The following is a 24,521-nucleotide window of genomic DNA, read 5'->3' as shown; positions in this document are numbered from 1 at the left end:
TAAAATATGTGCTGAGATTATCTGCATAATGATATTGAGTTGTGTTTATGTATAAAATTGGAGATTAATTACACTTTTTTGAATAATACGTTACTTTTATTATTATTGTCGGCCGTTTGGTGTAGTGGTGGCCGGGCAGAAATTGAAATTATGAATTTTAATTTCTGTGACGGGTCTGGGTGTTACTATGTATAATATGTATGTATTTACAAAAAAAAAAGTATTTAAGTATGTTTATATCCGTTGTCTAGTACCCATAGTATAAGCTTTGCATAGTTTGGGACTAGAAGCGTAGTGTAAAATGTCCAAGGATATTTATTTATTTTCCGTTGTAAGTACTAATTCCAGTACGCACCTAGTACCCACCTAGAAACTACGTTGTTATTCACAAAATATGAGCTACTTTAGCATTGCAGTCACACTTGATGTGCCCTCGAGTGTACAAAACATACGTCCGTATTCACAAACGATGCTTGCTTAAGTGAAGCAGCAAATCGAAAGCGCAGCGTTGAATAGAGCTCTGTGATTGGTTCGTATCACCCTGTGCGTCCACGCGCACTGTGAGACCTCATAGTAATATTTGTGAATACGGGAGACAGTTTGCATTTATAAAAACTTGTCACAATAAAGACCTGCCATCTTGTTTAGTTTTAAGGTGAACCAGGGTATCTTGTAAGTGTGAGATGTCCGATGTTGTTGTGAAATTAAGAGTGATTTAAATGTATTAAATTTGTTTTTAAATTTTGACTTTTATTTATAAATAGCGGCCGCCCGCGACTTCGTACGCGTGGATCCTGTTTTACCCCCTTAGGGATTGAATTTTGCAAAATCCCGTCTTAGTGAGCACCTACGTTATAAAAGGAACCCCCATGCAAAATTTGAGACTCCTAGCACTTGTAGTTTCTGAGAATTCGTGATGATTGGGTCAGTGACCTTTCGCTTTCATAAAGATAGATGATCGTATAAAAAAACGTGTAATGTTAGAGTATTTTAAAGAAAAGCAGTTTTCTTAAGAAAAATATATATATTTATTCCTATATCACATTAGGCAAGAATTATAATAAGCAATACAAAATATAATAAACATTAACTTAAAATGTCATCTTAATTTAAGATTTTTGAATTGGTAAGACAGAATCAAAGAGAGAAAGTAACATAATTTTATTCTTTACATTATTAAATAAAATTGTGATTTCATTTCATCAAAAAGCAATATGTTTTTTATGTTGTCAAATATGTAGCTTATTTTAAACGGTTTTATCAATTAACCAAACTAAAGTACCTATCTACATTTTAATACATTAAATAAATTCTTTGCATCGAACTGTAACAAATACATTTACATAAGACCTAACACATAATTATTATTACCCTGAGTAATTAGGTCAGGCATTCATAGCAATTCATTAAAATTAATCATCATTATAAAAAATATTCTGAGTAAAATACTGCATTTATAATAAATCATGTGACTTATCTAAAGTAAGGCTGGGTTGATCCATCCATCTTACTTTAACTATAATAAACGTCAAAAACTCCATACAAAAACACCGGTTATCGTTATAGTTACGGTTAAAGTTAGGTGGTGCAACTCGGCCATAGTATTTGTGATATTAAACTTAACATTAACTTAAAATTGAGTATTTGACACCGACTCATTTTCTAAACTTGAATTTAACTTGAATGAAAATGTCAATTAGTTTTTAAATACATATCCTTGGAGGCCACTGTCCAGCAGTGGACGTCATTTGGCTAAAACGAACAAACGAAAGAACTGTACAATTAATTATGTATTTTGTTTGATATAGTTGTATAAATGATTGGAGGTGTCAAATACTCAATTAACAGTAGATTCTAAAAATATTAAAATAACTACGTGAAAATATAAATTTAAAACTTCATGACAATAACAAATTGAGCATTTTATCTATTTCTAGTGGTATTATAACATCATGGTTAACTCAATATACTTTGTGTCTATGAGAAACACTGGCGATATTATTCTACTGATTTTTAAGTTTAGTTTTTAAGATATAAAATATCTAATAATCCTTGGCACTATTGTGAAATTCTAGTTCCACAATCCTTTAGTCAGGTACCGTCAGGAAAATATTACATTGTTTTAAATTATTATTACGTAATTTATTTATTACTGTCTTTAGTCACTTGCATTCAGCAAGTATACAAAATTAGGCCACTGTCAGCAGTTAGTGTTCTGTCATATCTAGTACCGACAGCAAATAAAAAGTAATTATTTCACATAATTAACTAATTAAAACAACGTTCAGAGCTCTGAGTCAGGTACGGTCAGCAAAGTTCAACACTTACCGTACCATAAAAAAAAAGAGTAACGTTTTTCACAAGTAACTCCTCCCAAGTTTCATTATAAGGTACCGTCAGCAAATAACGAGCAATTTTTTCACAAGTAACTCCTCCCAAGTTCCATAATCAGGTACCGTCAACAAAATTTGCTGTACTTAATTAGCTTAATGTACCGTCAGCAGTATTAATATAGTCTGGTCTGCGAGCACGTAGAATTTTGTCCAATGACCCCAAGCTACCCATCCTTATCGCTCGCGCGTAATAATATTGCTGTTGCGACTGTGCGACGCGCGCCCGCAGTGAGTGTGCGAGCGCGACAGCAACATAATTACGCGCGAGCGATAAAGATGGGTAGCTTGGGGTCATTGGACAAAACTCTACGTGCTCGGAGACCAGACTATAGCTTAAAGTACCGTCAGCAGTATTACTACCACAGCCAGAACCGTCAGCAAATGAGCATTTTTTCACCTCACGACCTCAAGAGTCAGGTAAGGTCAGCAAATGAGCATTTTTTCACCTCACGACACGACCTCAAGAGTCAGGTAAGGTCAGCAAATGCACAACAACATCAGCACTCAGCAGTAAGTTTTCTACCACATCTAATACCGTCAGCAAATGAGCATTTCTTCACCTCACGATCTCAAGTCAGGTACCGTCAGCAAACTATAGTATACCGTCAGCAACACATGCTTTTCTGAAGTTCGCCGTGCGCAATGCTGTCGACACTCCATGCGGGTAGTTCTACTTTTCCTGTGTGCGTCGCCGCTTCTTCTGTGGGAGAACCTGGAATGAAGTTCGTATTGAAAGTTTTAAACTGTTCAGCGTATTTCACGCATATAAAAATAAAAGTTCATATTTTTGAAAACTGGCCCATTTATTGTCCTGAAGCAGTGGTAAGTTTAAATAGTGGGACGTGTAAAAGTGCTTTTTAAAGCCTATTTGCAGAAATAAATGAGTTTTATGAGTTTTTTACTAGATGGCGCTACTGTCTTGAATTAGAACGCGGTGTGATTCAGTCTAAAATATAAAATACTTATGCCCGTTTTCACCATCAATTCCTCAAATTCCTAAATTTTAAGTGACCCCTATGTAAACAAAATTCCTGTTATATGTTACCATAAGGGTCACTTAAAAATTAGGGATTGATGGTGAAAACGGTCATTAGTCGAGTTAATTTATAAGAGTTCAGTTATAGTCTAATGCCCGTTTTCACCATCAATCCCTAATTTTTAAGTGACCCCCATGGTAACAAATTACAGGTCTCTTAAAAATTAGGATGGTAAAAACGGGCATAAGTGTTTTTTCTTTACACAATGGTTTTTTTTTACTTTCTAGTTGCACCATGCTTGCAAACTTTGATTTTACACTATATCCACCTGGGAACCGAACCCAGAACCTCCGAGTTGAGAGATCCTCACTCTTTTTTAACGCAGGACCAACCATTGTGGAAATCCTTGGTCCTCATAGGAGGACTAAATTAATCAGAAGAACATAGGTTCTTCTGATTAATTTCGTTGCGGGTCCAATGACAGTTTAACTTTCCCCCGGGACAAACTTGACCTTCACTAGTTGGGTTTTTATTTTCGGTCAAGCTGTAGATCCTGGCTACACAGGAGTTGCAGCGGTGGGAACGAGAGGTGGGAATAGTCCCGTTTTGTCCAGCAATGGACGTTATTCGGCTCAAAAAGAATAAGGAACCATCAAAAGCTGCATTCTACGTACCGGTGGGTATTTTGTCACTTTCTCCATCTGCCGAGTCGTAGGATCGAATCGCGCCGTTACTGCTCGACATCTTCAGCAGGGCTGTGGCTACGCTGAGAAACACTTGGTCTATGCCCTGGAAAATAATTAAATTGTTGTTAAATTTATCTTTAGCCCTGGCCAGACAGATTGGGTAGGACTGATGTTAGTAGATCTTCAGATTTACTTAACACTCACTGTTTGGGTTTCATTGAAGTTTTCTGGCCCAAAGGAGGAAGATCCAGGGAAAGACAAATGAGGTATTTTAAGGCCGGGTCCTCTCCTTTTAGACACTAAAAATGAAGGATAAAGTAGCTAACGTAGATACGGGTTCAAAAGAACTAAGGAGAGGGGGGGGCACCTCTCAGTATGCTTTCTTTCTCACCTGGTCGCTGTAAAGCCGAGAGCCCCGATTACGGTAATTTTGAACGTCTCCAATCCAGACGCGCTTCATGATTCTGCGATACGATTGGTCAGCGTAATGATCAAAACAGCGTACGTCAGCTGTTTTGACCAATCGTATCGCAGAATCGATGAAGCGCGACGTTAAAAAATACCGTAATCGGGGCTGAGGTCTATTCTTTGCTTCCTATAAGTGTTTCTTTCTTCTAACCTGGTCTTGCATCGCTAATTTCTACTGCGCTTTAGGTAAAAAGGGGTTTTCTTACTTCTTACTTGCTCGTCCTGATGTCTCGTATCTCTGTCCTGTTCTTTCCTCCTCTCTCTCCCTCTCACCTGCTCGAGCAACGGAAGGATGTCTTCTGTCCCCTGTCCTGTCCCTACCTGTAACTAGTCTCTCTCCCTCTCACCTGGTCGCGCAGCGTCGAGGTCAATCGAGGTCTCCTATATACCCTTGGAGGTGTGGTCTTCTCTCCATCTTTTCTGCTCGTCACTTGACTGATGTCTTTTTTTTAATCCACAACGAGGAAGCTCTTGGCCTGTATCTCACCTGATGGTAAGTGACGATCAGGCCGAAGGTGGAAGCGAGCTGCACCCGGAATCCTCAACCACGGAGGAACTGGCTGTCTTACCTCTAACTGCCGGAACACAACAATGCTGTTAACATTGTTGTTATGGGCATGGCGACAGACTTAGGTAAGATGGTGGTAGCTAGCCAGGCGGACTTAGAACAAGCCCTACCACCAAACAAACCGAACAGAAAAATCTGCCCCCACCGGGACCTCTGCGTCTGAAGTAGGTGGTATTACCACTAGACCACAGAGGTGGTCTCCTGTCCCTAGCTGTAATAAATCTCTCTCTCCCTCTCACCTGGTCCCTCAGTGCCGAGGTCTCCCGATACTGTTTTTCTGCCACAGCCAGGGCCACTTTCCTTCTCACCTAATCTTGCAAGGCCGAGGTCTTGCAGTAAGTGTTTCTTTCTTTCCTTCTTACCTGGTTGTCATTGTTGTACAGACACTATGGAGTCGGTCCTTACCTTGCAATAAGTTTCTTTACTTCCCATCTGACCGAGGTCTTCTATAGACCTTTGGAGGCTGCGTGATGGGTCTTCTCTCCATATTTTCTGCTCATCACTGATGGCTCCTGTCCTGTTCTTACATTGTTGCTGTCTCTCTCTCTCTCCCTCTTACCTGTACATGCAAGGAAAGGATGTCTCCTGTCCCTGTCCTGTGCATGTTCCCTGTATAAGTCTGTCTCTCCCTCTCACCTGGTCCCTCAGCGCCGATGTCTCCCGATACTGCGCGCCGATGGAAGCCGCGTACTGCGCCGCTTCCGAGTACGGCACCGCGCGCCGCTCCGACAGGTCGCTCTTGTTGCCTACCACCGACATCACCAGCGCTTCGGCCGCGGTGCTGGGGCATTGGGCTCCACTCTCTAAGTTACCAAAGGCAAATGGAGGAGGCCAAACTAATTTGCATTAGTCGCTTTCTGACCTAGAGGAGGGTAGGGGGGCTGCTGATCGAGGGAAAGGCACATGAGATACTTTAAGGCAGGGCTCCCCCTTTTAGACACTAAGAACGAAAGATTAAGTAGCTAATGTAGGTAGGGGTTTAAAAGAACTAAGGAAGGGGGGTCCTTTCGATATGCCTTCTTTCTTACCTGGTCGCTGTAAGGCCGAGGTCTATTCTTTGCTTCCTGTAAGTGTTTCTTTCCTTCTAACCTGGTCTTACATCGCTAAGTTCTAATGTGGTTCTATAGATAACAAGGGTTTTGAGAGACACAATGGAGTCTATCCTTACCTTCATTATCTTCTCATATGATAAGTTTCTCTACATCCTATCTGGTCGAGGTCTTCTATAGACCTTTGGAGGCTGCGCGTTGGGTCTTTTCTCCATCTCTTTTGCTCATCACTGATGGCTCCTGTCTCTGTCCTGTTCTTACATTGTTCCTGTTTCTCCCTCTGAAAGGTTGATGTTTCCTGTCCCTGTCCTGTGCACGTTTCCCTGTATAAGTCTGTCTCTCCCTCTCACCTGGTCCCGCAGCGCGGATGTCTCCCGGTACTGCGCGCCGATGGAGGCGGCGTACTGCGCCGCTTCCGAGTACGGCACCGCGCGCCGCTCCGACAGGTCGCTCTTGTTGCCTACCACCGACATCACCAGCGCCTCGGCCGCGTTGCTGGGGCATTGGGCTTCGCTGGAGCACGACCCTCTCTAAGTTACCAGAGGCCAATAAAGGCGGCCTACTCTCTAAATGCTGGCTAGACTGGTTGGGGAGGATTGGTCTTCCTATTCTAATTCCTAAGTCGCCTTTTACGACGTCCAGGACTTCGGGATGTCAATCTGTGTTGCTATGGAAGTCGATCTTTGGATGGTCCTTGCCATAAGTGTTTCTTTATTTGTTGAGATCTAATCCTGACTTTGTGGCACTGGTTTATTTTTTTACTCTTCACCTGATCTTGCAAGGACGAGGTCTTGCAGATAGTGTTTCTTTCGTTCTTTCTTTCTGACCGGTTGTCATTTTTGTATAGACACTATAGAGTCAGCCCTTACCTTGGAGTAAGTTTATGGAATCAGGTCGAGGTCTTCTATAGACACTTGGAGGCTGCGCGTTGGCTCTTCTCTCCATCTCTTCTGCTCATCACTGATGGCTCCTGTCCTGTTCTTACATTGTTGCTGTCTCTCTCTCCCACTTACCTGTTCATGCAAGGGAAGGATGTCTTCTGTCCCTGTCCTGTGCACGTCTCCCTGTATAAGTCTCTCTCTCCCTCTCACCTGGTCCCGCAGCGCGGATGTCTCCCGGTACTGCGCGCCGATGGAGGCGGCGTACTGCGCCGCTTCCGAGTACGGCACCGCGCGCCGCTCCGACAGGTCGCTCTTGTTGCCCACCACCGACATCACCAGCGCTTCGGCTCGTTGCTGAGGCATTGGGCTCCACTGCAGGACTCTTTCTAAGTTACCAGAGGCATATAATACCTTAGGAGGGTTGGGGAGACCTGATGTTCGTATCGTATGTTAATTGCCCTAAGTCGCTTTTTATTACACTCTATTCTTCTTTTTTCCTTCTCAGCTGATCTTGCAACCTCCGACGTGTCCTGGGGACCGATGGAGGCAGCTAGATGGTTCTTCCATTGTGACAGCTCTCATACCAGACGCTAAAGAAGTCGGTGCTTACATGGTCCTCTGTTAACCAGGGCATCTTTCTCACCTGATCGTTCTTTCCTTCTTTCTTACTTGCTCGAGCAAGAATAAGGTCTTCATATACCTCTCTCTCTCGAGCATTGGACTTCTCTTTTCCATGCAGTGTTTCTTTCTCTCTCTCTTACCAAGTTATGCTAGGCTGAGATCTTCTGTGCCTCTCTTTCTGTCCTTAGGTCTTCTGTGCCTGTTGTCCCGTTCTTATCTTACTACAAATGTTGCTATCTCTCTCTCCCTCTCACATGATCATGCAAGGCCGATGTCTCCTATCCCTTTCCTGTCTCTGTCATGTAACATAGTCTCCCTCTGACCTGCTCGTGCTAGGTTGATGTCTTCTGTCCCTGTCCTGCTCTTACACTGTAATATCCTATCTCTCCCTCTCACCTGGTCCCGCAGCGCGGATGTCTCCCGGTACTGTGCGCCGATGGAGGCGGCGTACTGCGCCGCTTCCGAGTACGGCACCGCGCGCCGCTCCGACAGGTCGCTCTTGTTGCCTACCACCGACATCACCAGCGCCTCGGCTCGTTGCTGGGGCATTGGGCTCCACTGCACGACCCTTTCTAAGATACCAGAGGCAAATAGACGAGGCTTACACACTCCATGATGGCCAAACTCATTTGCATTAGTCGCCTTTTACGAAATCCATTGGAAGAGAGGGTGGTGCCATGGGTGTACCCAGTTTTTGGTCCAGAGGAGCATGACCATCTAATATACTAGAGACAAATAGAGGAGGTCCACACTACAGGCTGGCCAGACTGGTTGGGGTAGCCTGGTTTTCGCATATTTGTCCCTAAGTCGCCTATTACGACATCCAGGAATCCAAGATGTCAATCTTTGTCGCTATGAAAGTCAATCTTCGGATGGTTCTTACTTACTATAAGCTATGATTGCCTCTTTCTTTCATAACTGCTCGTGCAAGGCCGAGGTCTTATCTTTACTATGTAACACAAGTGTCTTTTTTCCTTCTTACCTGGTCAGGGTCTTCTATAGGAGGAGATGGAGGCCTCAAGATGGTTCTTGCCGTGTTTCTTTCTCTCTCCCTCTCACCTGGTTATGCAAGGTTGATATCTTTTGTCCCTGTCCTAATCCTACATGTAACAAACGTCTCTATCCTTCCTTTTCATCTGGTCGATGATGTCCCCTGTCCCTGTCCACCTTATCTTATCACAAATGTTTCTATCTCTCTCCCTCTCACCTGGTCCCTCAGCGCGGATGTCTCCCGGTACTGCGCGCCGATGGAGGCGGCGTACTGCGCCGCTTCCGAGTACGGCACCGCGCGCCGCTCCGACAGGTCGCTCTTGTTGCCTACCACCGACATCACCAGCGCTTCGGCTGCTTGCTGGGGCATTGGGCTCCACTCTCTAAGTTACCAAAGGCAAATGGAGGAGGCCTACACACTCCATGCTGGCCAAACTAATTCGCATTAGTCGCTTTCTGACCCAGAGGAGGGTAGGGGGGCAGCTGATCGAGGGAAAGGCACATGAGATACTTTAAGGCAGGGCTCCCCCTTTTAGACACTAAGAACGAAGGATAAAGTAGCTAACGTAGATAAGGGTTTAAAAGAACTAAGGAAGGGGGGTCCTTTCGATATGCCTTCTTTATTACCTGGTCGCTGTAAGGCCGAGGTCTATTCTTTGCTTCCTGTAAGTGTTTCTTTCCTTCTAACCTGGTCTTACATCGCTAAGTTCTACTGTGGTTCTGTAGAAAACAAGGGTTTTGAGAGACACAATGGAGTCTATCCTTACCTTCATTAACTTCTCATATGATAAGTTTCTCTACATCCTATCTGACCGAGGTCTTCTATAGACACTTGGAGGCTGCGCGTTGGGTCTTTTCTCCATCTCTTCTGCTCATCACTGATGGCTCCTGTCTCTGTCCTGTTTTTACATTGTTGCTGTTTCTCCCTCTGAAAGGTTGATGTCTCCTGTCCCTGTCCTGTGCACGTCTCCCTGTATAAGTCTGTCTCTCCCTCTCACCTGGTCCCGCAGCGCGGATGTCTCCCGGTACTGCGCGCCGATGGCGGCCGCGTACTGCGCCGCTTCCGAGTACGGCACCGCGCGCCGCTCCGACAGGTCGCTCTTGTTGCCTACCACCGACACCACCAGCGCTTCGGCTGCTTGCTGGGGCATTGGGCTCCACTGCACGACTCTTTCTAAGTTACCAGAGGCAAATAGTAACTTAGGAGGGTTGGGGGACCTGATGTTCGTATGTTAATTGTCCCTAAGTCGCTTTTTATTATACTCTATTCTTCTTTTTTCCTTCTCAGTTGATCTTGCAACCTCCGAGGTGTCCTGGGGACCGATGGAGGCAGCTAGATGGTTCTTCCATTGTGACAGCTCTCATATCAGACGATAAAGAAGTCAGTGCTTAGATGGTCCTCTGTTAACCAGGGCATCTTTCTTACCTGATCGTTCTTTCCTTCTTTCTTACTTGCTCGAGCAAGAATAAGGTCTTCATATACCTCTCTCTCTCGAGCTTTGGACTTCTCTTTTCCATGCAGTGTTTCTTTCTCTCTCTCTCTTACCAAGTTATGCTAGGCTGAGGTCTTCTGTGCCTCTCTTTCTGTCCTTAGGTCTTCTGTGCCTGTTGTCCCGTCCTTATCTTGCTACAAATGTTGCTATCTCTCTCTCTCTCCCTCTTACCTGCTCGTGCAAGGCCGATGTCTCTTATCCCTTTCCTGTCTCTATCATGTAACATAAGTGCCTCCCTTTGACCTGCTCGTGCTATGTTGATGTCTTCTGTCCCTGTCCTGATCTTACATTCTATCTCCCTCTCACCTGGTTGTACAAGGCGGATGTCTCCTGTCCCTGTCCTGTCCCTAGCTGTAACAAATCTCTCTCCCTCTCACCTGGTCCCGCAGCGCGGATGTCTCCCGGTACTGCGCGCCGATGGAGGCGGCGTACTGCGCCGCTTCTGAGTACGGCACCGCGCGCCGCTCCGACAGGTCGCTCTTGTTGCCTACCACCGACATCACCATCGCTTCGGCTCGTTGCTGGGGCATTGGGCTCCACTGCATGACTCTTTCTAAGTTACCAGAGGCATATAGTACCTTAGGAGGGTTGGGGAGACCTGATGTTCGTATCGTATGTTAATTGCCCTAAGTCGCTTTTTATTACACTCTATTCTTCTTTTTTCCTTCTCAGCTGATCTTGCAACCTCCGACGTGTCCTGGGGACCGATGGAGGCAGCTAGATGGTTCTTCCGTTGTGACAGCTCTCATATCAGACGCTAAAGAAGTCGGTGCTTACATGGTCCTCTGTTAACCAGGGCATCTTTCTCACCTGATCGTTCTTTCCTTCTTTCTTACTTGCTCGAGCAAGAATAAGGTCTTCATATACCTCTCTCTCTCGAGCTTTGGACTTCTCTTTTCCATGCAGTGTTTCTTTCTCTCTCTCTCTTACCAAGTTATGCTAGGCTGAGATCTTCTGTGCCTCTCTTTCTGTCCTTAGGTCTTCGGTACCTGTTGTCCCGTTCTTATCTTACCACAAATGTTGCTATCTCTCTCTCCCTCTCACATGATCACGCAAGGCCGATGTCTCCTATCCCTTTCCTGTCTCTATCATGTAACATAGTCTCCCTCTGACCTGCTCGTGCTAGGTTGATGTCTTCTGTCCCTGTCCTGCTCTTACACTGTAATATCCTATCTCTCCCTCTCACCTGGTCCCGCAGCGCGGATGTCTCCCGGTACTGCGCGCCGATGGAAGCCGCGTACTGCGCCGCTTCCGAGTACGGCACCGCGCGCCGCTCCGACAGGTCGCTCTTGTTGCCTACCACCGACATCACCATTGCTTCTGCTACGTTGCTGGACAAAGAATTAGCGAGTTAAATAGTGAGGGAATAAAGGCGACAATTGCCTGACAGTGTCACTCACTAGTGCTTCAGCTACGTTGCTGGACAAAGAATTAGTAGCTTAAAGAGAGTGGGACTAAAGGTGATAATAGCCTAACAGAATCAGGCGCTTCTGCTACGTCTGACAGTTGTCAGTGTTGCTTCAGCTACGTTGCAGGACAAGGGACAATTGCCTGACAGTGTCAGTAACGCTTCTGCTACGTTGCTGGATAAGAAATTAGTGGCTTAAAGAAAGAGGAAATAAAGATGATAATAGCCCAGCTGTGTCAGTGTCGTGTCGCTTCTGCTACGTTGCTGGACAAAGAATTAGTAGCTTAAAGAGAGTGGAAATATGGGCGAAAATTGCCCAACAATGTCAGTATCGCAACTGCTTCGAAACAGAATTAGCGAGTTAAGAAAGTTAACAATTGCTGGACAATGTTAGAAGAACTTTCGCTACGTTGCTGGACAAAGAATTAGCAGCTTAAAGAGAGTGGGACTAAAGGCGATGTCTGAGAGTCCTCCGCCTGGACATGAGCTCCCCTGGCCTACCTGGAAGTCTTTTAAAGACTTCGGACGCAGGTCGGCCGTAGTAAGGACAATCTGTTCAGATGGGGATTCTTGGATGGCTCAAACTTGGAGTGCAAGTGTGGTTTTGTTCCCCAGTCGACGAAGCACATGATGTCATGCCCTGCGTGCCCATTAGTGCCCAAACAACTGCACGCAGGAAGATTTAATGAAGGCTACTGACAACGCCACTCTTGTGGCGGAGTTTTGAGCTGACGCTGTGTAGGTTTGTTGTCGACACTACAAGAAGAAGAAGAAGAAGGCGATAATTGCTCAACAGTGTCAGTGTCGCTTCAGCTACATTGCTGGACAAGGAATTAGAGTTAAATTGTGAAGGAATAAAGGCGACAATTGCCTGACAGTGTCACTAGCGCTTCAGCTACATTGCTGGATAAGGAATTAGCGAGTTAAAAAAGGAACAATATTGACTGAGTTTCTTCTAAAATATCTTTTCAGCAATAAACGAAACCACAACATCACTTCGAGATAACAGTCTCGAGGTACAGTCGGTGGTAGGGAAAGCATATTATGTTAGACGTGTATTGTTCTTCTCTGTCGTTACATTCTTGACAGAGACAGACAGAGTGTTGTGGGTGGTTGTTGTTCCGGTCTTGTTTAAGATTCTGATTGTTTCAAGCCTAAGTAGATATACTAAAGGAAATTTATAATATTCAACCGTAAAGTTTAAGGCTCAAAATTGTGGAAAACCCATTTCTATCGTGAGCATTCTAGCTAGCTGGAGGGTTTACCGTTGTTATAGCTTTTCACCGCGGCTTTGCCCGTGCCCGGCATAGCCCCTTTCCACGTCCCAAATATAGCTAACCCTACCACACCACCACTGAGAAGTGGCGGAAGAAACTTGAACTGCTAATTCATTTGTTACTAGTTCGGGCCTAGTGGCGATAGCACCTATGACATTACAACTACCCTATGCTCACCTCTGAAGCTCCTTCACCCATCCTTTAATGGCTGCGAAGCTGGCAGCGCTGCTGATGTCGAACACCAATAGCGCTGCGTTGGCGTTTCTGTAGTACATGGGCGCCATGGCTCTAAACCGCTCCTGGCCAGCCGTGTCCCACACCTGGAAGGATGAAGACTATAGTCTGGTCTGTGAGCACGTAGAATTTTGTCCAATGATCCCAAGCTACCCATCCTTATCGCTCGCGCGTAATTATATTGCTATCGCGCTCGCACACTCACTGCGGGTGCCAGTCGCACAGTCGCGACAGCAATATAATTACGCGCGAGCGATAAGGATGGGTAGCTAGGGGTCATTGGACAATTCTACGTGCTCACAGACCGGGTTTTAGGCTGTAGACATTTCCTATTTGGTGTTTGGCTTTACAAGCGTGAATTTCAGTCTGTCCCAGAAAGTCTGTGTCCCCCAAAAACCGGGATAAAAACCATTCGAAGGCTGGTTGTAGTGTCACGCGGACTGTCAGTGCGGATCGCTACGCACAGCCGATCTGTATGAACTGCTAGGGAGTGAGCGATTCCTCCGGACCGCATTACTCTAAAACGCTCCCTAGAAGTTCATACAGATTGGCCGTGCGGAGCGGGTCCGCACCGGACGGTCCGCGTGACACTAAAACCAGCCTAAGTCTCAAAATAAATATCTGTAAATCTTTTAAGCCTGTAACAAACAAACAAAAATCCCACTTTTCACAAAACTACTCAAAACTAATCGGGCAGCGAGAAGCGGTGAAAGAAGGTTGTTCTCTCTTGGCTATTGTTAAAGCTATGTCTGGTCTAGACTATCATCATCAGGTCATTTAGTCTCCATTGCAGGAGCAAACCCCTCACTAATTCACTGGAGGCAAGTAGAGGATACGACTACTCCCCGCTCTGTCCAGACGGGTTAAAGAGGACTGATTTTTGCTGAAAAGTAGTTGTAGTTACCCCTTCGCCGCTTTGGGAAATCGGCAAATAAAAACATCATCAACATAACCAGGTCATAGTCCGACGGATTAGCAAGCTGAAGTGGCAATGGGCAGGGCACATAGTACGCAGAACTGACGGCCGATGGGGCAGCAAGGTTCTGGAGTGGAGGCCGCGTACCGGAAAACGCAGCATGGCACGTCCACTCACAAGGTAAACCGACGACATCATAAAGGTAGCAGGAAAGCGCTGGACGCAAGCCGCTACCAACCGGGTAACATGGAAAGCATTGTGGGAGGCCTATGTTCAGCAGTTGACGTCCTATGGCTGAGATGATGATGATGATCATGAACCAGGTCATTTAGTCTCCACTGCAGGAGCACGACCTCTAATTTACCAGAAGCAAATGGAGGATTTCTCGTATTTTTCACGGAAATTATCTCCCTTATTGTAGCTATAATGGAATTGAAGTTGCCTCTACCCCGCTCTAGGAAACCGCTAGCAAACAGCAGACCATCAGGTCGTTTAATCTCCATTACAGGAGCAAGAAATTTACGGTAGATTTGGCCTTCACTCCCATAAAACGTAATCCTTCGATTGTTTTCTTTGTCTTATCATTGACATTAACCATTTATTTAATTTTATCGCATGTGCGAATTGCAGCGCGATTTCCGCATATCAAAGTAAAGGATTTAGCCAAATCTGGCTTTATGTTATCGTTGCGACAAACAAAAAGAAAATGCTTATGCTTGTGTTTTACCTAAATTCCAGATTTAGATAAAGCAAGGCCGTATGTTATTAGTACAAATTTGATTGGAATGAAAATGGGGAAGTAGTTTTACTTTTTTCATGGTCTTTAAGTCCTGAAAGAAGACACACCCCTGCAACTCCTGTGTAGCCAGGATTTACAGCTTGACCGCCAATAGAAACCCAACCAGTGAAGGTCAAGTTTGTCCCGGGGGAAAGTTAAACTGTCATTGGACCCGCAACGAAAGTAATCAGAAGAACCTTTGTGGAGTTTTCCAAGGCCAGCTCGTCTTAATAATAATATCTTTTGGGTAATAATATTAAGTGGGTTCGTTGACATACCTGTAGCTTCACTCTAGCGTCATCCACGCTGATATTGCAGGTGAAGAAGGAAGCTCCGATGGTGGGTGAGATGTGCTTCGAGAACATTTTGCCGATGTACCGGACCACCAGGCTGGTTTTCCCCACTCCTGGAATAGAAGGAGATATTTTTATAGCATTTTTGTAACCATAAGCAGGAAAAACTAATATCCGATATTATGGAGCCCGCAGAATTGCCAAACTGATTTGAATTGCAAAGATGATGGCCGTTGGGAGTGTTGGGACAGTTCTCGAGTGGTGACCATGGGCCGGAACAGAAAAACGTAGTGCGGGCAGGCCTCTCTCCTCCCATTAAGTGTGGCCGTGTTGGGTCCCGTCGTGTAGGTCGGGACGTCCGCGGAAGGCCACCCGCCTAGCCACCACCATCTTACCTAAGTCTGTCGCCATAACAACAATGTTAACAGCATTGTTGTGTTCCGGCAGTTAGAGGTAAGATAGCCAGTTCCTCCGTGGTTGAGGATTCCGGGTGAAGCTCGCTTCCACCTTCGGCCTGATCATCACTTACCATCAGGTGAGATACAGGCCAAGAGCTTCCTCGTTGTGGAAAAAAAAAAGGCGCTTTGGTCGTTTCAATAGTAGGTACCCAAGGCGCCGACCACTATGCGGCAGAGGGAACACTCACATAACCTGCCGTCCCCCGGCGGTAGGTATGGATAGGCCATTTTCCTGGGTGGGCCTGGATGCGGGCAGCGCAGGATCGATCGTTGTGAAACTTTTTGTTAAGTATTTATTTAGTTTTTGCAATCATTTCTCTCACACAGACGGCGGTGCTACTGTTCATCCGATACATTCGATAAGGCTTGTCAACACGCGGCTTAAGGGCCGATTAGATATAGTATAAGCAATAGACGGTAGATAAAACACTTACTTATGCCGATAAAGTTTTAAGATATTACATCCATTGAACTTGAAAAAACTTAGCTAAGTTTTTTGAGCCACTTTTTGGCTCTGCGCCACGCCTTGTTTGGGAAAATATGCATGTTTTTTCTTTGTTTCTTAAGACAAACAAGACAATGTGTGAATGTAGGTATTTCATCATCATTTCAGCCACAGGACGTCCACTAGGCCATCCCCCAACGATGTCCATAATGACCGGTTGGTAGCGGCCTGCATCCAGCGTCTTCCTGCTACCTTTACGTTACGAGGTCTGTTAACCTTGTGGGTGGTTTGTAAGTTTGTTGGATGTAATTTCTGGAACTCGGAAATTGACATGAGGAGATCCGTAATCAAACTAAATTCGCTGACAATGACGGATTAGCAAGCTGAAGTGGCAATGGGCAGGGCACATAGTACGCAGAACTGACGGCCGATGGGGCAGCAAGGTTCTGGAGTGGAGGCCACGAACCGGAAAACGCAGCGTGAGACGTCCAAAAAGGTGGATCGACGACCTCATAGTAGCAGGGAGGTCCAGCACCTCCCTGCTACTATGAGCAGGCTGCTACCAAGCGGGCGATATGAAAATCATTGGGGAGGCCTATGTTCAGCAGTGTCCTTTGGCTGAAATGATGATGATAATGATGGTTGGACATAGTGCAATCCGCTTTTAACTCAAGTAAACCTGGTTTTTGTTGAAGGTCATTAAATGTCACACAACTAAATGATGACTCAATTAAGTCATCCATTTGTCAATATTGATTACAGATAACGATATTGATTTAGCTGCATGATCGATAGATTGTTTTATCGTTAAGTTTATACACAAGTGTTCTGTCAGCAACTGGATTTTAGTTTAGCACGTAAAGTTAAATCATCATCATCAGGTCATTTAGTCTCCACTGCAAGAGCATGACGACCTTTTCTTATTTAACAGGATTTGGCCTACTCTCACGCTGGCCAGACGGGTTGGGAAGGTTTGACGTTCGCATATTCGCAGGGACAAACTTGACCTTCATTGGTTGGGTTTTTATGGCGGTCAAGCTGTAGATCCTGGCTACACAGGAGTTGCAGCGGTGGGAAAGAGAGGTGGGAATAGTCCCGTTCGCATATTCGCCTTTTCACGTTAAGAGTGGGGGTGATGCTATTATTCTCAGCCGAAACCACACGGTACAAAGTTTTTGTTACCTAAGTTATACCTCAGTTTAATTTGTTGCAAAAGGTATTTGAACCTTTATAAGAATTAAATTATGTGTAACCTTGGGTCTAAGGGGGATGTAAGTACGAAGATAACGGTAAAGCTTTCGGTATCCGGCTCGAAGGACCATAAACTGGGGCTGCTGGTAGGGTTGCCAGGTCCAAAAACACCAAAGCTGGACTCTGTGCTTCATTGGGCCTGGACATTTTACCCTAAAAGCCGGACAGTGCAATGCCGGGGGGTGCAATTAATGTCATAGCTCACGAGTGAGTACTATCATCATCGGTTGCCTAACATCCTGATGCGTGCGCTTGGTATTATTCTGTAGCTCGACTTTCACCTGGCGCGGCAGCCACATAAAAAGCCTAACAAAAGCCGGACAAGCCGGACAAGCCAATATTTGGCCGGACAAGATCGTAAAAAGCCAAACATGTCACATCTGGCAACCCTAGCTGCGGCGGGATGCGTAAAAAGTATTTTCGTACATGTCCATTTTTTAAAGAAAACGGATCTTAGCTATTCAACCTGCGTTGCTAGTTTTTCTAGGTGCCCACTGAACTATGACTTGGGTTACATGAATGGTACGTACCGGTGTTGGGTTTCAGCAAGGCTGGTTCACGCTCTAACAGACACACGGCTTATGTACTTAGAATTTCGTACTTCGAGGCGTTTTCGTAGAGTTTTTCTATTATTATATCCTGCTTCGACTATTGATCTACGGATACGTATTGAAATCAAATTCTTTCTTTTCAAAGCATACACGGGGACAATATTATCGGATGGTTCGTTCGTTCGTTTCAGCCAAATAACGTCCACTGCTGGACAAAGGCCTCCCTCAAGGTTTTCCATAATGAGCGGTCCTGCGCTGCCCGCATCCAGGCTCTTCCCGCGACCTTTACCAGATCGTCAGTCCACCTAGTAGGAGGCCTGCCCACGCTACATCGGATGGTGTTGAGATCAAATTGGTGGATTTTTTGTTATAAACTAATGTTGATTTACCTTGACTGTGACCTGTTACTAGACTAGGGGCAAAAAGATTTTAAGATTTTGAGACTTTGGCAACCAGCAAAAGGGCAACAAGGGACCTTTAAGTTTATTTTTATTGGACGATTATTATAATTAGGACACAAGTTACAAGGGCAACAAAGGATATTGGTTCAAGTTTTATTGGTCTTTGATTTTTTTATGATTTTCAAACATGTTTTTTGCTTTTAAAATCTGTGCCAAAAAACTAGCCGACTCAAAGTCAATCTTTGGACAATTTACCTACATGCATTGATGTATCCTTCATATGAATTCGATAACTGATGCAACTGCTTATCGTACAAAGATAATGAATCAGAGCGTGCAGCCGGTGCATCGAGTGTTTACAAAGATAACTTTAACTAACTAAACGAGGTAATGTTTAGCAACATTGTTTTGACTTTAGTTGGGCAGTCAATTGACATTTGACCTTAAGCTTTAACCACACCAACGCGTGCAGATCGCCATCGCCGGAGCAATCATAGGCCAATGACAGATCGCGCGACAGTCCTCGCAACCTGTCATTGACCTATGATCGCGCCGTGATCGCGCCGGCGATGCCGATCTGCACGTTGGTGTGGTAAAATTTAAACACATTTGTCGCCATCGCCATCGCGCACGCAGGTTGATCGCACGAGGTAATTGGGCGATCAGTTGACTTTTGACCTAAAGTGTGTTTTTGTTTTGTTTTTTATAACACGTTAACCCCTCGTGGGTTAGCTTAAAAATAGATGCTAGTCACGACTTAACGAGTGCTACAATAGACCAGTGGCGGCCAGGATTTGAGCCAGCGTTCCTCGGATCTCAAGTCGGCCAGTTGGGGGAGGTATTTGTCCAGCAGTGGACGTCATTTGGCTAAAGCGAACGAACGATTGAGTATGGAAAAGAGTCATAATTATTGTCTTTAAAATGCAAGGAATTTTATCGCATTTTTATAAATTAATCAATCAAAATAGGTATTATCATAAAGCTAGGTGCTTTATAATGACAGAGTGCGGATAATATGTAATTATAAAGTATTTAACCATGAGGATATGCCGACGATATACACCTACCTAGAGTGATACATTACGATACAATGTATTGTTAATTTACTAATTACATATTATGATAAGTGTGCCCTTACATACCGATACTTCATAAGGAAAAGTGTTCGTAATAATTAATGATTGAATGCTATGAATAACTAGCTTTTAACTCGCATTTGTGTAATTATTTTAAGTATTTAACGCAATAAAGGAAATGTTAATTACATACCTAGTTTATTTCCTGCTTTTATTTATATCTGACTTACTAGACTGCTAGAGTTTGTTTGCTTGAACGCGCTAATTTCAAGAACTACTGGTCCGATTTGAAAAATTATTTTCGTGTTGGATAGCCTATTCGAGGAAGGCTTTAAGCTATAAAACATCACCTTATCTGCAGCCAATAATAGAGGCGGAGCAGTAAAGAAAAATGTTGCAAAAACGCAAAATGTTATTCAAACTATTTTCACGCGTACTAAGTCGCGGGCACAGCTTGTCAATGATGGATCTTCTAATCATCTTGCTTGTATATTGATCCTGTAATAGAATCGCGCGTTTAACCTCAATTAGAGGAGCTGTCAATCATTATTGTCTACAGTGATGATGGGTCAACAAGTATCAATGGCAAATGATACTCTTCAAGGCCGGTAACTATTTAGAAGGCTTCTTTACGTTTGCCGCAATTCGGTAAGTGTTATATATTTTCAGTTTGCCATCAAACTATAGGAGAGAGAGGAGAGGTGTGATTCCACTGCAAAGTGAAGTTTGTTTTGTAATTTGGCTTTCATTTTATTGATTTAATGTCCAAAAGATTCATACATAAGAGAAAGACGGTTAGAAAACCATGAGGAAGAGTAGGAAGAAGTGATGGGGGGAGATGAATAAGATTCGGCAACCATCAGTGCGTGAGTCTGACTCGCACTTGGCGATTTACAATACTCAATTATTGCATTACCATCATTACGGGACTATTCCCACCTCTCGTTCCCACCGCTGCAACTCCTGTGTAGCCAGGATCTACAGCTTGACCGCCATAAAAAGCCCAACCAATGAAGGTCAAGTTTGTCCCGGGGGAAAGTTAAACTGTCATGACATCATTTGAGCCAAAACAGCATTTACCATCATTAGTGGTCCTGACAAGGAACCCTTACTTAAGGATAGCGTAGGAGGATCGCCGACGGAGGAGGATGGCTGGCAGCGGCTGGAGTAGGTAAAATGAAGAAGATCGTGCTTGGTAGCGTTTTTTGGAGGAGGCTTACTACGCCCAGCCAGAGTCCTGTAAAACCTGAATGATGATAAAGCTAATATGCTGTATTCAGCCGCTTCTCATCATCTATCATTTGCGCTGGTTCTCTAGGCTCTAAGGCCCGGTTTTCACCAAAGCGAAAGGAGAGATTTGTTTGAATAAAAATCAGATTTTGTTTATTCTCACATTTGTTCTCCTCTTCGCTTGGAAAACTTTGGTTATTCAAATTCAATGTCAGATTTCGTTATTTTTTTTTAATCCACTACGAGGAAGCTCTTGGCCTGTATCTCACCTGATGGTAAGTGATGATCAGGCCGAAGGTGGAAGCGAGCTTCACCCGGAATCCTCAACCACAGAGGAACTGGCTATCTCCCCATCTCCTAAAGTATTTCCCCATCTCTACGGTTTGGTGGAAACTAGGCCTAACTAACGTAGAGTCAGTGTTGTTAACTAGTAGGTATTTACGCAAGTTGATGAGCTCATTTAAAGTAGGTAATTTAAGCACTTCGCGCAAAATTCAAGCATTATCACTCCGAAATCTTACAAAGGTCGCCCGCGCAAGCGACCGAGACTTCCGGTCAATTTACGAATTGACCGGTTCCCCTAATTGGCTATGGTTAGGGTTCCATAGACAGTTTGACTGTTTTCTACAGACATGAGGATATAGGTAATGTGCCCGCGATTTCGTGAAAAACGTTTTGAATATTTGTCCCGTTTTCGCAACTTTTCTGGTCGTGGGTTTGATTCCCGCCTTCATCATCATCATTTCAGCCATAGGACGTCCACTGCTGAACATAGGCCTCCCCCAATGACTTCCACATCGCACGGTTGGTAGCGGCCTGCGTCCAGCGCCTTCCTGCTGCCATTATCAGGTCGTCGGTCCACAAGACTAACCAAGATTAAAAATTATACTGTTATTGATGCACTAAGATTAACAATCTGCTACAGAATGGTAGGTAGGTATAGAACCTGACCTAAATCTAGATATTAATCCATGCCTAAACCCAGGCAGGTAATCAAGGATGTTAGCTATTTTAAAAGGTTTTATAAACAATGTTTTTAATTCTAAGCCTAAGCGCAGACCACCATCTTTTAGTTGGCCGATAGTTGGGCCTGATTCGAAGGCAAATCGGTGTAATGTGCGCACTTTCATACATGCCCATACTGATTAACTGCCCAATTAAACTATTGGCCAACAAAAGGTTGATGCTCTGTGCCTAGGCTTGACTTTATTTTCTGTTGTATGGAAAAATCTACTCAGTTATGAATAATTAAAACTTAATACTGTGCTATGTTGTTGTGTTAATTGTATTGTTATTGTTTGTTCTTTGTAGCTGTGCCTTAAATAAATAAGTAAATAATTACATATGTTATAAATAGATGCTAGTTAGTACAATATTAATAGGTAGGTTTAAAATAAGTACCTAACGATAAGCAACTAATTGTTTGTATAATTTAATTTTCCTTGTCATCTGTGTAGATAATGTTACTGGTTGAGGTTGAACTGCATTTGTTAAAATAGTTTATTAGTTATTTTTAAACTTTTAAGCTTAACAAACTGTAGGAAATAATATTACTTGTGCGAAAAGCTGGCTGGACCAATTTTAATAGAATGAAATGAGGATTGCTTACCTACCGAAGTCTTAGAATACCTATAAAACTTTTTTATAGGTCCATAGTGAATACACTAATATTTTAAAGAGGAAGCAAAGATTTGATTGTTTGTTTGTATTGAATATCCAAAACTACTGGACTGATTTGAAAAATTCTTTCACCGTTGTAATCCTACATTATTTCTGATGAATATTGGCGGTACGAAGTTCGCCGGGTCAGCTAATAAGTTGTTAATAATAAGCTAATATAGTTGGCAACTTGGCAAGGAAAAGTTAGTTTAGTAATACTTTTTTGCTATTTTAAGGTATTGGTTACTGGTTAAAGTGGAACGAAAAACAAAAGAAAAGTTCCAACTTATATAATGATGATGATGAATACCTACTGACAAATTAAGTACCTAATTGATAATTTAACAAGTTTGAGCATGAATTAAACATTTTTATGTCACTAGTTCAACTTTTTAAACCAGTTTCCGAACATGCCGATTCGTTTTGTAACTTCTCGTGAAGTCGATGTTTGATTGTATAACAATTTCACTATTTTCATACCGTAGAAATATTTTATTGATGATGAAATACACTTACTTAACTTCTAATCAGTTCTGAAACATCCGAGCAGTGAATTTCCAGTTTTTAAATTAAAAATAAGCGATTGCAATCTCACCTTGTGATCCCAAGACAACGATTTTTGCTTCAATGACCTTCATTTTTTTGTTCACAACTAAATAACATTAATCACAGCACGATTAATAAACAATTTAACATCGTTAAACAAAGAAAACAAAACAAAAAACTAAGTAAACAAAAGTCACATCTTCACTTCACGGCAGCAAAACGATTACTAAAATATAAAACGTACAAATTAAATGAGTTCATTTTTGTCATACAAGTAATTTAAAATGATACCATTTTTATTTGGTCGAATAACACACCTGATAAAACTGTCAAAAAAGCGACATCTAGTTAGGGCAACCAACTCATGTAACCATGCAGTGTTAGCGCTAGCCACTTTTACAACGCCATCTGTTTATCATTGTAAGCATGCCAAAAAGCATCCTTTAGTTGCTAAGTTAAAATAAAGATGGCGCTGCAGAACAAATTTGTAATCATGCAATATTACATTTTTGGGAAAATTAGTCTAAAAATGGTCGAAGAAGAAAGTGGCTTTGTCTTACCATAAAGTAGGTACCTATTCTACTTGTACATAGGTACGTTACGTTGGCCCCAATGATTAAAATTCACAAAATAAATAAGTTTTGCAATAAACAGTTACATAAGTTGATAAGTAATTAGCAAGTAAGAAGTAAATACGAATGAAATAGGTAGTGATTTTTTTTCACAATGAAAAAAATACGATTTCAATAAATGCTTATCAATCTTTGAATTAAAAGTAAGTAATACAATATCATGTAAAAATTAAGATATAATATTTAATCTGTTACATTAGGTACACAACGGCAAAGTTATTTGGTAATTAAGTGACTTGATGAGTTAATAAAATTTTTATTACCACTTCAAGTAAGTACATAACTTAAAAAGCGATTTTTATGGCATCAAGGCCGAAACCCTGCCATATATTGGCAATCACCATAATATTTCCCATAAAACCATGAGCCACAGATCATAAAGTGGGATATAAAATGTGTAGATCGCATTTATTTATGGATTTGGTCTAGTAAACGAGATATACAGGACGATTTTGCAATCAATGTCCAAATTTTTTAATTGTTTTACGTAAAGAAAACTTATTTTTTTCATAATTTAGCATTTTTTTACGCAGCGCGCGGTTCAAAATTGGCACACGTGGATAATTTGCTTCGTCCATAGAAAAATACGTACCTACACACAGTTATCTGCAAAGCTTAATACATAGATATAATGGTGCGCGAAAATAAGCCCTAACCATAAAAAAAAACCGGCCAAGTGCGAGTCGGACTCGCGCACCGAGGGTTCCGTACTTCCGTACAAACCTGCAAGGTTTACAAAGTTCGTTCATTACGACAATCGAGTCATAACTATGTTTTTTTTTTCACGGGTTAAAGGCAATTAGATCTAAGTATTTGATATGAATTTCAACTTGATAGCTCTACGCGTTCATGAGGAAAAAAGTAATAAGTTTATATTTATTAAAAAATATATATTTTGTAATGTAACTAAAAATTTAAGGTTTTCGGAATTTTTCCTTTATGTGTGCTATAAAACGTTGCTTCATGCCAAATTTCAAGATTCTAGGTCGACTGGAAGTACCCTTTAGGTTTTGATTCCCTTGCGAGTACTTGCGAGTTTCAAAATATGCAGCTTAAATTGCTGTTTCTTTTGATTGCGTTAACATAGAAGTTTGATTTTGTTACAGCTTAAAGGTATTATAGACCTGATTATTTGGTATGAATTTCAATTTAATACCTCTACGCGTTTATGAGGAAATGGGTAGTAAGTTTAAAATTATTTAAAAAATATATATTATGTGATGTAACTAAAAATTTATGG

General features: G+C 42.9%; 1 protein-coding gene across 1 annotated transcript; it reads right to left on the bottom strand.

Annotated features, from left to right (window-relative positions):
• Window positions 1–2,447: 2,447 nt before the first annotated feature.
• Window positions 2,448–22,863, bottom strand: LOC135084725 (uncharacterized). Its single transcript, XM_063979468.1, has 6 exons — window positions 22,699–22,863; window positions 15,018–15,145; window positions 12,989–13,131; window positions 11,313–11,457; window positions 4,045–4,159; window positions 2,448–3,105 (listed from the first exon to the last, which is right to left on the bottom strand). The coding sequence occupies exons 1-6, from the start codon at window positions 22,739–22,741 to the stop codon at window positions 2,999–3,001; spliced, it is 681 nt and encodes a 226-aa protein (XP_063835538.1). The 5' UTR covers window positions 22,742–22,863; the 3' UTR covers window positions 2,448–2,998.
• Window positions 22,864–24,521: the final 1,658 nt, after the last annotated feature.

This window comes from Ostrinia nubilalis, chromosome 27 (assembly GCF_963855985.1).
Source record: "Ostrinia nubilalis chromosome 27, ilOstNubi1.1, whole genome shotgun sequence".
NCBI lineage: Eukaryota > Metazoa > Arthropoda > Insecta > Lepidoptera > Crambidae > Ostrinia > Ostrinia nubilalis.
Note: the sequence above shows the minus strand (reverse complement) of the source record. Positions and strands in the feature narration are given on the sequence as shown.

What these genes read in the sequence shown, in the direction of transcription:
- LOC135084725 (XM_063979468.1), bottom strand. Translation starts at nt 22,741, where the DNA reads ATGAAGGTCATTGAAGCAAAAATCGTTGTCTTGGGATCACAAG. An exon ending in CGTTGTCTTGGGATCACAAG is followed by an intron (nt 15,146 to 22,698) that starts GTGAGATTGCAA and finishes CTTCTATTCCAG; the next exon opens with GAGTGGGGAAAACCAGCCTG. An exon ending in CATCCGCGCTGCGGGACCAG is followed by an intron (nt 4,160 to 11,312) that starts GTGAGAGGGAGA and finishes ATTATTTTCCAG; the next exon opens with GGCATAGACCAAGTGTTTCT.